The 12489-nt window shown below is 45.9% G+C and overlaps 1 protein-coding gene across 1 annotated transcript; it reads left to right on the plus strand.

The window, feature by feature from the left end:
• The first annotated feature begins 2327 nt into the window (after window positions 1–2327).
• On the plus strand, window positions 2328–11519 carry ICMT (isoprenylcysteine carboxyl methyltransferase). The gene is made up of 5 exons (XM_044282146.1): window positions 2328–2556; window positions 3782–3870; window positions 7306–7475; window positions 8473–8690; window positions 9908–11519. The coding sequence occupies exons 1-5, from the start codon at window positions 2344–2346 to the stop codon at window positions 10088–10090; spliced, it is 873 nt and encodes a 290-aa protein (XP_044138081.1). The 5' UTR covers window positions 2328–2343; the 3' UTR covers window positions 10091–11519.
• Window positions 11520–12489: the final 970 nt, after the last annotated feature.

Raw genomic sequence — 12489 nt, forward strand, 5'->3', positions numbered from 1 at the left:
ATTTTTTGCGGAACGGAAATACGGACATATGGAAATGGAATTCACAGAGTAACTTCCGTTTTTTTTTGCGGACCCATTGAAAAAGGGAACAGACTCGGAAAGAAAATACATTTGTGTGCATGAGCCCTAATGGAAATCGCTCCATTATCCTGTATACAAATCACTATATCACAGTCAGTTCAGTGCTGCCATCTAGTGGCCTGAACTGGGATATACTAATAATGAGCCTGGAAGCCTAGTACAGGATGCCGCTCATTATTAGAACAGGGGGCTTTCCCCGATCTCCACTCCTGTTGTTAGTACATTATTACAAGATTCAGAGCCTCACTTTTCATTTTGGCCAGAGACACATTTTGTCTAAAACCGTCCCTGCATTGATCATTAAGTGTAATTGCATAAGAAAGAACATTTTCCAGCTAAGGCTACTTTCACACTAGCGTTAATATTTTACTGTATTGAGATCCGTCATAGGGTCTCAATACCGGAAAAATAACGCTTCCATTTTGTACCCATTCATTGTCAATGGGGACAAAACGTAACTGAACAGAACGGAGTGCTCCAAAATGCATTCCGTTCCGTTCTTGTACTGGACAGCAAACCACAACATGCTGCAGTTCGCTTTCCATCCTGGGATGCGGAGCAAAACGAATTCGTCATGACCCACAATGCAAGTCAATGCGGACAGGTCCGTTTTCTCTGACACAATCTGACACAATAGAAAACGGATCTGTCCCCCATTGAATTTCATACAATGGAGTTCATGACGGATCCGTCTTGGGTATGTTAAAGATAATACAACCGGATCCGTTCATAACGGATGCAGATGGTTGTATTATCAGTAACGGAAGCGTTTTTACTGAGCCCTGCCTGTGTGAAAGAAGCCTAAGCAGGGGCGTAACTATAGGGGAAGCAGGGGAGGCTGCAGCTTTGGGGCCCTGCCCCAAAAGGGGCCCATCCAGGAGGAGGAGGACTAAAGGATTTGGTCAGGGCCCCCTCAACAGTATTACACACTGAAATTCTATAAAGTGGCAGTATAGTGTATAAAACGGATGGAAGAGCTGCCGGCCTGGTCTGAGAGAGCGATCTTTACTAGCCACAGCAATGGGGGCGGCATGAAAGGAAGGGGTTGCGAAAAAATTACTGGGGGAGGGGAGCCCCATTCAAAAATTTGATGTGGGACCCAGTAATTTCTAGCTACGCCACTGAGCCTAAGGTTACTTTCACATCTGCGTTTTTCCTTTCTGCTATTGAAATCCGGCGGAGGGTTTCAAAACCGGAGCGAAACGCATTAGTTTTGTCCCCATACATTGTTAATGGAGACAAAACTGAACAAACCGGAAAGATGTGCACCAGAATGCATTGCGTTCCACTTTGGTGCGTTCCGATGGCGGACATAAAACCGCTGCAAGCAGAGTTTTTGTGTGCATCATGGGATACTGATCAAGACATAGTATTTTCATACAAGAAAAAAACGGATCTGGCGCCCATTGACTTACAATGGTTTTAGTGCCGTCTCGTTCATTTTGGAGATAATACAGCCGGATTCTGAATGGATGCAGACGGTTGTATTATTCGAACGGATGCGTTTTTACTGAACCCTCCCGGATCCAGCAAAAGCTCAGATGTGCAGGTAGCTTCAAGATAAGGCCACACAGAGGTTTCTGTAGAAGGTTTTTAGGTAGATCTTCCAGCAGGATTTTCAGCCAAAACCAGAAGCGGATCCGGCAGGAAAGAGAAGTATAAATCCTTTCTTTATATTTCCACTTCTGACTTTCATCCTGCAGGTAAACCTCCTCCTAAGATACTTTATCACTGACAATCTCCCGCCATTTCCTACAGCTCCTTTGGATATTCCTGATGGAATATCCTGATGTTATTTCACGTGAGATAAGCAGCGCCAGAGATAAGCAGCGTCCACAAAACATTGGAATCTGCCAAAAATCAGTCACAGGCAAAAGTCATATTCATACCTTCTATAAATATGCTTATTCCTACATTTTCAATACCTCCGCTTACTGTTACTGACTAGAAAGAAACTGTCCTGTGTCATGTAAGGATCACACAGAGTAAGACATCAGTAGTACGGGAGTTTCAAGTTACACCTCTCTAAGTTCCCATTCAATGACAGTAAACTGGTCCTTTTTTTTTTTTGCATTTTATTAGTTTTTATTGGGCTGGAAAATCATTCACCGCAACATATCCTGTAGAATAGCACAGCGCTGCACTACCAAAATCCAACCAGCAGGTGTCGCTCCCTCTGTCCGATCACCTCCTCGTTCGCGTCTTCTAAGCTAGAGAGCGGACCGGAAGTGCGCGGCCGGGTTCCTCTCTGCCTCCTCCAAGATGGCCGGCAATGGGCTGATAGTGGAGGGCAGAGTGAGTTTGCTGAGTTTCTTGCTCGGGGTATCGGTCATCTGGCTGCCGTTCATCACCAGCAGGTACACGGAGCCGGGGGAGACTTTGCTGGGCGGCCCGCCGGGGAGGATCACGCTGCTCGTGTTTGTAGCCCTTGTGAACGGGATCCTACTGCTGCTCTACCGGGCTCATCTCTACCAGGTACAGCATGGACGGGAGGGAGGCAGGGCACGTGGAGGGTGGCCCTCTGGGCCTGTAGACTCAGTCACTACCCCTGTGCAGACAGCTACTCCTAAAGGCAGAGCATTACTTTCTATCACAGCCACCGTTATGGGACTTAAAGGGCATCTCCACTTTTTGCAAAGCTGAAAGGAGTCGACCCACAATTGAAACCTATCACTTATTTGCAGGATAAGTGATACTTTTCTGATGGATGAAAGCAAATCAAGAAAATGGGGGCACCTGAGTCATCATCTTCCTCTTTTCAACATGTTTACTGGTAGTCACCAGACTCCTGAATCTATCTCTCTATGTAAGGGGGGGCTATATACGCTACAGATCTAGGCGGCAGTTTGGGTGACAACCTCTTATAAAAGCTGTAATGGCAGCCACGTTGTCGGTTAACCCTTCTTTCCCAGAATCAGAGGATGGTCCTCGGTGGGCAAATCCTTTAAATCTTCATACAGGGTTTGAATGATCCTTTGCTCTTCATCTTGGTTTTTAATAATTTGATATTTTGTTTCCCTTCCAAGAGAGCAGTGCATTGTGGGAGCTCAGCTGGTCTAGGGGTAGCCCACCGAGGTCCTCCGCCTTTCCGGGTTCAGCTATTTGAATCTCCCATTAAAATCAATGAGTAAGAGCTAATAACGTGTGATCAGCCTGGGAAACACTGTCCGTGTGTCGGCCGCGTCTCCCAGGCCGACCTCCGCTCCCCTGACTGTATTACATGGGTCTCTGATGTACGGTGCTGACATCATGAGTACAGTACAGTAGCCCCACAATCAGATATTACTGTGAGGCAGTCTGTTCATCAGGGGATCTGCGGTTGACCCGGGAGATGTAGACGACCCATGGACCGCGTTTCCCGGACCAATTGTGGTCGTTTGCATGAGCCCTGAGAATGTATTGCATGGTGGTGGTGAATCCTCCAGGGCCTTCAGCGTATTTCTGCTCTGACTTGTAGAGGGTTTAACACCCCCTCCTCCTGCTCTATGATGTCCTGTGTTTGCCGTAATAGAACATACAGCCATCTGGACATCCCCTCTAAGTGCTGGCTTTTTAGTGTTCAGGTCAGCACCGAGGAGATTTCAGCTAAGAGGATTCCAGCGATCAAATTAAGATGAGCTGACAGCAGAGCAGTGGGGGTCGGGAGCATGTCACTTGTGATCACATCATCTGACATCACTACTGTTATCTGTGCCCGCAGGTCGCCATCCGAGCTGCCTTCTTAGGCTTTGCGTTTGGTTGTGGCTTATTGGTGAGCATCACACAGTCACCATGGAGGCACTTTGGGTGGTAAGTAATAACGATCGATCACTTACCTTGTCATTCAGGCTGAGAGCAGGATGCCGAGTATAGGCCTCTAAAGAAGACCTGTCACTGCTCCTGACATGCCTGTTTTAACAGCTTCATGCATTCCCCATGTAATAAGAATAGATTCTCCAGAATAGTTATGGCTCCATGTTGTGCCATTACTTTATTATTCCTACTAGAAGTTATAAATGAATTGCTAGCAGTCTGCAGTAAGGGTACAGAGGGGAGGTAACCAGTTGGGGGGGTGTCCCTGCACAGACTGACTCTATCCAATCAGAGCTGCTATTGTCAGTCTGTGCAGATACACCCCCCCCCCTCCTCTTCCCAACTGGTTACCCCCCCTCTGTACCCTTACTGAAGGCTAATAGCAATTCATTTATAACTTCTAGTACAAATAATACAGGAATGATACATAGTCATAAGAATAGATGCTCCAGAATTGTTATTACATGGGGAATGCATGAAGCTATTCAAACAGTCGCTTCCTAGCGCCGCCCAGCTCACTTTTATTCACTGCGCTGGGCAGCTTTTACAGTCCCCGATCCTCCCGAGCAGGCGCAGCAGGAGACGCTGGCATTGAATAAGGGCCGCAGGCGCACTGCGAGTGAGGGAGCCGGGCAAGTTATCCGGCGCAGAAGGTACAAGTCAGTTCAATGCCAGGGTCTCCTGCTGCATTGAACTCACTTGTACCTTCTGCGCGTGCGCCGGATAAATTGCCCGGCACCCTCACTCGCAGTGCGCCTGCGTCCCTTATTCAATGCCAGCGTCTCCTGCTGCGCCTGCGACGGCTCGGGAGGATCGGGGACTGTAAGAGCCGCCCAGCGCAGTGAATAATAATGAGCTGGGCGGTGCTAGGAAGCGACAGTTGAGGCGCGGCTGGGCACAAAGGTAGGAGTAAAAACGCCCCTTGGGCATAAAGGAAGGTGATTGACAGATGATTATAAAGTTGTTTTTACATGGTTTAAAATGCGGACAGGGGGTACTCTTATATCATTGGAATACACTTTAATAGATCTATGACGGCATAGGAATAACTAAATATGTTTATCGGGCCTGTCAGTGTCCCTTTAAAGTAAGGGCTCATTCAGACGGCCGTATGCTGTCTGCAATAATACTGAATGCTATCCCTATTTTTCTGGACCTATAGACTTCAATGGGGCCATGTCCTGATTTTCGCGGACAAGTATAGGACATGTTTAATTTGTTTTGCAGAACTGTGGAATAGAAAAGGCGCCCCATAGAAGTGAATGGGTCAGCATCTAATCTGCAAAAAAAACGGATCCGCATTTTTGCGGATAGCATACAGCCGTCTGAATGAGCCCTAAACCACAAATATTTTGGGGGAAAAAAACTTCCTAATAACTTCTGGTCTAAAGACCTAATCTCTTGAAACAGGCCTTAAGCCTGAACTGCTGACAGATGCCGATGACATCTCCGCTTCAAGTGTCTGTCAGGAGCAGCAGCAGCAGCATTATAGAGGCTGTATGTGGACTCAAATACCTGGCCTGGAGAGTGGCAGCCATGTGTAGACATTGATGTATTTGGGGGTTTGGATCCACATGAAGTCACCAAATGTGCTGACAGATGTCAGAAGGGAACGTGATGTGATTAGAATCTCTCAGTAGTGCAGCCTCAAGCTCTAGATCTGTAACTTCAGTCTACTGTATATTAACATAGAAGATATAAAAAAAAGTCTGAGAGCCTCGGGTGCCGGCAGTGCAGATGAATCCGAGGACAGTACAGTGCGTGTTACATGCGCAATGAGGCAAGGTGTACGGTTCTTAGCTTCACATGCACCCACCGGTGGCGGAATTATCTTGGGTAATAGAAGAATTATTTTACTAAAATGTCCAGGGCTGGTTACAAAGATAAAACCCAGCTGTATGAAGGGGTTTCCCAGGATTCGGTCCCTTTTTAATTAGCCCCCTGGGATGTGGTACTTAATAAAAGAATTATATCCCCCAGCTACTCCGGCCCAGCCCACTAGCTCCATGCGCCAAATCTTCTGGTCCCCAGCTTGTTTACTTTCAGCTGGGTTACAGATGGGTTCACGTGTGCCGTTACACCCAATGACTAGCCTCAGCAGTGATGTGTCCCCAGCAGTGGCGTTCCGCTTTGGGACACGTCAAACCTGAGCCCTGTCATTGGCTGTAGCAGCACACGTGACCCCATCTGTACCACGGCCAGAACATTGCTGGACAGGAGCAGTGGGGAGCAGGTCGGTATTAGTCGTTGTCACTTCAACAAATGGCATTTATCATGTAGAGAAAAATAATATTAATGTATTGTGATTGTCCGTATTGCCTCCTTTGCCATTACATTATACGTTGCTTGTATCCAGGGGTTATGACCACCCTATGAGCCAGCGGCGGTGGACGTGCCTGCACACTAAAACAGGAAAAAGCAGCAACCTATGCGCACTCCCACAGTCCCGGCCAGCGCCTCCTCCTATAGTGTGCACTGCTGAATTGCAGGGTGGTCATAACCCCTGGGTCTGAGCAGTGTATAATGAGATGGAAAAATGAATCCAGCCAGCAAAGGAGGCAGTATGGACAATCGCCATACATTAGTAAGTGGCTTGTATTACTTTTGTGCCATTTGCTAAAGTGAGACAACCCCTTTAACTTCAGACACAGATGAGCGAGTTAAGTGTGAGAAACTCCAACAGGATTGCATGGCATTACAATGATTTATAAGGCTGTGTGTCCCTGTGAGACCTGAAATCTACTGAATTACACTGACATAATGCTGTTAGTGTAATTTAGCACGTTCCAGGTCTCGCAGGGACACACAGCCTTATAAATCATTGTAATGCCTTTTAGATCAGCAATTTTCTCCCATTGTACTCGCTCGTCTGTGTCTGGCCTAAGTATGAGAAGCTATGGGGGCTCATTAAAAAGGGACTAAATCCCAAAAAAAAACAACTTTAAGGACATGCTAGTGTTTTAGAGCCCCAAATCTAGTGACATGTCCCCTTTTAATTTACACTTAAGCGACCCTACAGTTTGAAAATATCCTGACATTTCAGATCATAATAATGGAGGGTCTGAGCTGGGACCCCATCAATAACTAAAAGTGGCCCTAAACATTTTTATTTTCTTGAGTGCCTTCTCGCTTTACCTTTTAGCTTATGGATCTCCTTGCCAAAGTTGGCTACACCGCTAACAATCAGTAGGCAAGTAATATGCCCAGAGACCCCTGTGCTAAAAGCCAAAGGGACACATTTCTATGTGAGACGCCACTGAACACACATTTGACTTTTCCTAGAGACCTGCCAGGAATAGTTAACAGTATAGGACCCCTTTAAGACCAATGTATAAATTAGCCCCTTTGCCAGGCACTTTTTTTTTTTTTTTAAATAGTTTTAAAGCTGACATTTTTCTGATTTCTCGCCCTCTGCCTGTCTCTCGTTTCCAGGTACATGTGCTCGCTCTCATTCTTCCACTACTCCGAATATTTAATAACTGCGATGAACAACCCTAGAAGCCTGTCTCTGGACTCCTTCCTGCTGAACCACAGTCTGGAATATACACTGGCCGCCATCTCCTCCTGGGTAGAATTCGCTATAGAGCAAACCATTTATCCAGGTTAGTGTCCTTGTTAGGTTGGGAACTGACCTGCAGAGTCATAGGTTGTTAGGTCTGTCGGCGAACTACTGGCACTGTTGTGCAGTCTGTGATCATAGTTCTGCATGTGAGCTGCATACACTAAGCGATAGCCAGTCAGCTGTCCTATTTGGTTCATTTAAAGGGGTTATCCAAGACCTATAATGTCTCCCCCGACCCCGCATACAAATTGTACTTTCCTCGCTCCCCGGCACCAGCGTCGCATCTGATGCCTGCACGGAGATGAGCCTCCCTAGCTGACATGTTCTCTATAATCAAAGGCTACGGGACTTTTTTTTTATATGATTGCATTGTACTTTGCGCTAGAGTTTAATAAAAATTTCAACAGTTTGTCCTCTACAGCTTTCACTTTCAGTGCATCTGCAGACTGGTGCTTCTCTTCAGTGACTATTGGAGCTGCTCTGACAACAAGATTGGTAGCCCTTATCTCTGAACTCATGACAAATCATAAATACTCCTATAAAGGGGTATTCCAGTTATCCCATATCTGCAAGATAGGGGGATAACTATTATATTGGTGAGGGTCCTACTAGTGAGGGATAATTTGCCATAACTGGAATACCCCTTTTAACTTAAATAATAATTTTAATAAGAATTTAACGAAAATGAATGTTTATAGGCAGTTAGGAAAGTACCGATACAGAACAGATCTGCCGGATTGGCCGTGGAGTCGACAAACTTAGAACATTTTAAAGACCAAAAATTATGTTTAGCCCAAAATAAATAAAATGCAGTACTACTAAAACAAATGTCCTCAAAGGTGTCCATAGCCTTTAGGAGTAGCTGTAAAGATGCTCCATTTTTATATTTCATGTACACTGGAGCATTAAAAAAAATCTAAATATCCTTTAAATGCAACACGACATGACAAATCCCCACAGAAGTAATCGGCCCTCAGTCCCGTGGTTTGTCGGTGCTCTTCTCTATCCTGACGGCTCTCCTCTATCCTGTTTTGCAGAAATGAAGCAGATCACGTGGCTGAGCGTCATCGGGCTGTTCATGGTTCTCTTCGGGGAGGCCCTGAGGAAATCTGCTATGCTCACAGCCGGATCCAATTTCAATCACATTGTACAAAATGAGAAATCTGAAACGCACACTCTGGTGACCAGTGGTGTTTACGCCTGGTTCAGGCACCCGTCCTATGTAGGCTGGTTCTACTGGAGCATTGGGACCCAGGTAAAAGCTTGTTGTTAACCCCTGATGTGTTACTCCAGCCTGTGCCTCTTCTCTAAGGGAAATACGGGTTGTTTTGGATTAAAGATTTGTATAATATCACATTTGGTCACTATGGAATGCTGACTAAGGGCTCATTGACATGACTGTATGTGTTTTTTAGTCTGAAAATTGCAAAACACGGATACTGACCTTGTGCATTTTGCGGAACAGAATGGCCAGCCTAATGATTTGTGGACAAGAATAGGAAATATTCTATCTTTTTTGCAGAGCCACGGAGCGGAAGTACAGATGCTGACCACACACGGTGTGCTGTCAACATCTTTTGCAGCCCCATTGAAATGAATGGGTCCATATCTGTTTCGCAAGATTGCGGAAGGCATGCAGTCTCAAATATATGGTTGTATGAATGAGCCCTGATACACATAAGATTGCTGTAGGCTAAACCATTGTCAGGGAGCGTCTTGAAAGGGTGTTCATGCATTACACCAGGGTTCAGCAACCTCCGGCACGCCAGCTTTTCTGAAACTACAACTCCCAGGATGCTCTATTAACTTCTATAGGAGTTACACGTGCAGCCAAGCCAGGCATGTATGCTGGGAGTTGTAATTTCACAGCAGCTGAAGTGCCGGAGGTTGTTGAACCCCTGCATTACAAAGACAGCCCCTTCGTTTCTATGGGAGCTGTGTAATGCTTCATTTATCCCATGGAGGCTCTGCAGGGCAATTGCACACTTGCTGCCAGGTTCCCCCCCAGATTACAAGTGATCTCTGGGAGTCCCAGCAGCCAGGCAGCATGTGACGAGCTTATTATCTGGTGACCGTCAAGAGTGCACCTTTTCTTTACTACAGCTAGTTCAGTGTCAGCGTTTCCGGACCACTCTACCTATGTATTGTTTTATTGATGTCTAGGAATGAAACTTCTGCATTTACATCTAATAATACAATGGTTTCCTGTAACCTGTAATTTCCCTTACAGCTATTAAGAACATTAATGTTACAGTAATTATTGCTTAGTTATACGGTAAAGACAATGATAAATGCAGGTTGCACAATACTACCCTAGGGACACAAACTAAAATACTTGTGTATGATAATATAACTAGTATAGCCTTTCATGTACAAGAATATAACCACTATAATACTGCCTCCAAAGTACAAGAATATAACCAGTAACGTATATATTTTAGTTTTTATCTACAATTCTCTTGCATTTTGCAGGTTCTGCTGTGTAATCCAGTCTGCCTATTTGGCTACACTCTGGCATCCTGGAGGTTTTTTCGTGAGCGAGTCGAGGAGGAGGAATTTTCACTAATTCACTTCTTTGGGCAGGAGTACGTAGATTATAAGAGGAATGTTCCCACAGGCTTGCCGTTTATAGGCGGAGTCAAGGTGGAGCCATAAGGTGGCGGTACAGCACATGGTGATGCACTTACCTGCACTGAGGATTCACGTGGCAGCTTCTATCCTAGAGACCAGCACATGAGGCGGAGAACGATTAGAAGCCGAACTTACAGTCCTTTTCTTTAAATCGTGAGGATTCATTAAGGGCTATGAAGATTCAGTCCACATGGAGTAGATTTATTTTTTTTGGGACTGGGGGGTTCGAACTTTATTGGTCTGAATAGTCCTTTCTGGAATCCTATATAATACAGGGAGGGGTAACAACTTTTTTTTTTTTACAGAACATTTTTATATAAATATTTAAAGGACATTGGTCTGTATGGATGAAACACCTTCTTCTATCTAGATCATTCATATGCATGGACGTTACACGTCAGCTCTACAGGCACACGTGAACACGCCTCAGTCCGGGGACGTGGCCGACACGATGCACACATGGCTCTTCACTTCTAGTGGCCAATTCTGTGCACTGTCTATATACATTCCTCAGACCTGAAGCAAGCGTAGACCTGGTGTAACTCTTCTCCAAGAGAAAAACAGGTTGTGTTCAATTATTGCATAATAACACATTTGGATTGGATTTAGATCATAGACCCTTCCCCCGCAAAGATCACACACCCTTTCTGATTACTCCCTGCACAGCTATGCTTCTGGCCATCTAATGTGCAGGGAACATCGACGCCGCTTCATTCAAGTGAATGGTGCTGGTGTACTTGCCGTGAGTGAATGGGAATACCATTGTGCAGGGAAATAATAATGTAAATGGTAGGTAAAGGGTTATTCCCTAGGCTATACCATCACTCTGTGGTAGGGGCCCAATTTCTGGGTCTCCCACCAATCCTGAGAATGAAGGGACAGCAATGCTGATTTAGCGCTGGGACCCCTTCTAAGTTTTGCAAAAACAGTCTCTCCCCCCCCCCCCCCCAGCTGCTAGGCTGTGCAGGCACCCGCCACTCTAATAGGGGCCCGTCTGCAGTTCTCTGCTCTCAGCACCTGCTGCTGATTGGGTGTAAGATATTGCAGTGATTAATTTGATTTCCTATAAAGCTTGACAGATTTGTGCGCAGGGTGCTGCAGCACAGGACGTAGCCACCGAGGGATGTGGAAAGAGCAGGACACCTCTGCAATAAAAATGTTATTGACCACACAGGGTTTTCTAGGCGCCTGACATTGATGAAATATCCTAAGGATAGGTCATCGGTATCCACCAAGTCAGGGTCTGACTCTGCACCCATACCGATCAGCGTTCAGCACTGGAGGTAGAAGCGGAGTGTAGTTACTGCAGCACAACCCTGCACGGACTGGATATTGATGACTTATCCTGAAAATACTTAATGAATACCAGGAGGAGCCTGGAAAACCCCTTTTAAAGGGCATCTGTCAGCAGATTTGTACCTATGACACCGGCTGACCTGTTACATGTGCGCTTGGCAGCTGAAGGCATCTGTGTTGGTCCCATGTTCATATGTGTCCGCATTGATGAGAAAATGTTTTAATATCTGCAAATGAGCCTCTAGGAGCAACAGGGGCGTTGTCATTACACCTAGAGGCTCTGCTCTCTCTGCAACTACTGCACCCTCTGCACTTTGACTGACGGTGACAGGCAGTGTAAATGTAAACACGCCTGGTCCTAACGTCTCACGCTGCACTACAGTATTTGGCACAGGTGCAGTACAGGAAAGATACTTGCCAACAGTTTTCTTCTGTACTGCACCTGCGCCGCACACTAAAGTGCATGGTGCAGCATGAGACCTAAGGAGGAAGTCAGGGCCCTGTCGGTTCCAGAGAGAGCAGAGCCTCTAGGAGTAATGGTAACGCCCCCGTTGCTCCTAGGGGCTCATTTGCATATATTAAATCATAATTTTTCTCAGCAATGCGGGCACATATGAACATGGGACCAACACAGATGTCCTTCAGCTGCCAGGCGCACATGTAACAGGTCAGCCGGTGTCATAGGTACAAATCTGCTGACAGATGCCCTTCAAACATATCCCCTGTGCACAGGATAGGTGAAAGGGTCTGGATCTCCCACTACTCACTAAAATGGAGGAGCTGCATGTGCACGGCCACATCATTCATCTGTTGGACTGCTGACCAGAAGCCGTGTGTAATGCTAATCTCCATCAATACCATAGAGATGAATCACCATCAGTCAGGCACCTATCCTGTGGATGTGATGATGAATTTTGGGACACCCCTTTAATGCATCCTTGTGGGTGCAACTGTCATTTGATTTGCCTCATCCAGCTCAGTTCCTCTTGTATGTATCCTCGCCATGCAAACTGCCGAACAGTATTAATCAGAACTGGTAACATCTCCTGGTACATGGCCCTCTACAAAAGTTGCCTTTTTGGTGATTCTGCTAACATTACTGGTAATGATCAGGTTTTTTGTCTTTT

The sequence above is a fragment of the Bufo gargarizans genome, chromosome 2, assembly GCF_014858855.1.
Source record: "Bufo gargarizans isolate SCDJY-AF-19 chromosome 2, ASM1485885v1, whole genome shotgun sequence".
NCBI classification, from domain to species: Eukaryota; Metazoa; Chordata; class Amphibia; order Anura; family Bufonidae; genus Bufo; species Bufo gargarizans.

Excerpts from the sequence above, each read along its gene's own strand:
- ICMT (XM_044282146.1), top strand. The coding sequence starts at position 2,344 with ATGGCCGGCAATGGGCTGATAGTGGAGGGCAGAGTGAGTTTGCTGAGT. Across the intron at positions 2,557-3,781 it reads ACCGGGCTCATCTCTACCAG|GTCGCCATCCGAGCTGCCTT; the intron begins GTACAGCATGGA and ends CTGTGCCCGCAG. Across the intron at positions 3,871-7,305 it reads CCATGGAGGCACTTTGGGTG|GTACATGTGCTCGCTCTCAT; the intron begins GTAAGTAATAAC and ends TCTCGTTTCCAG.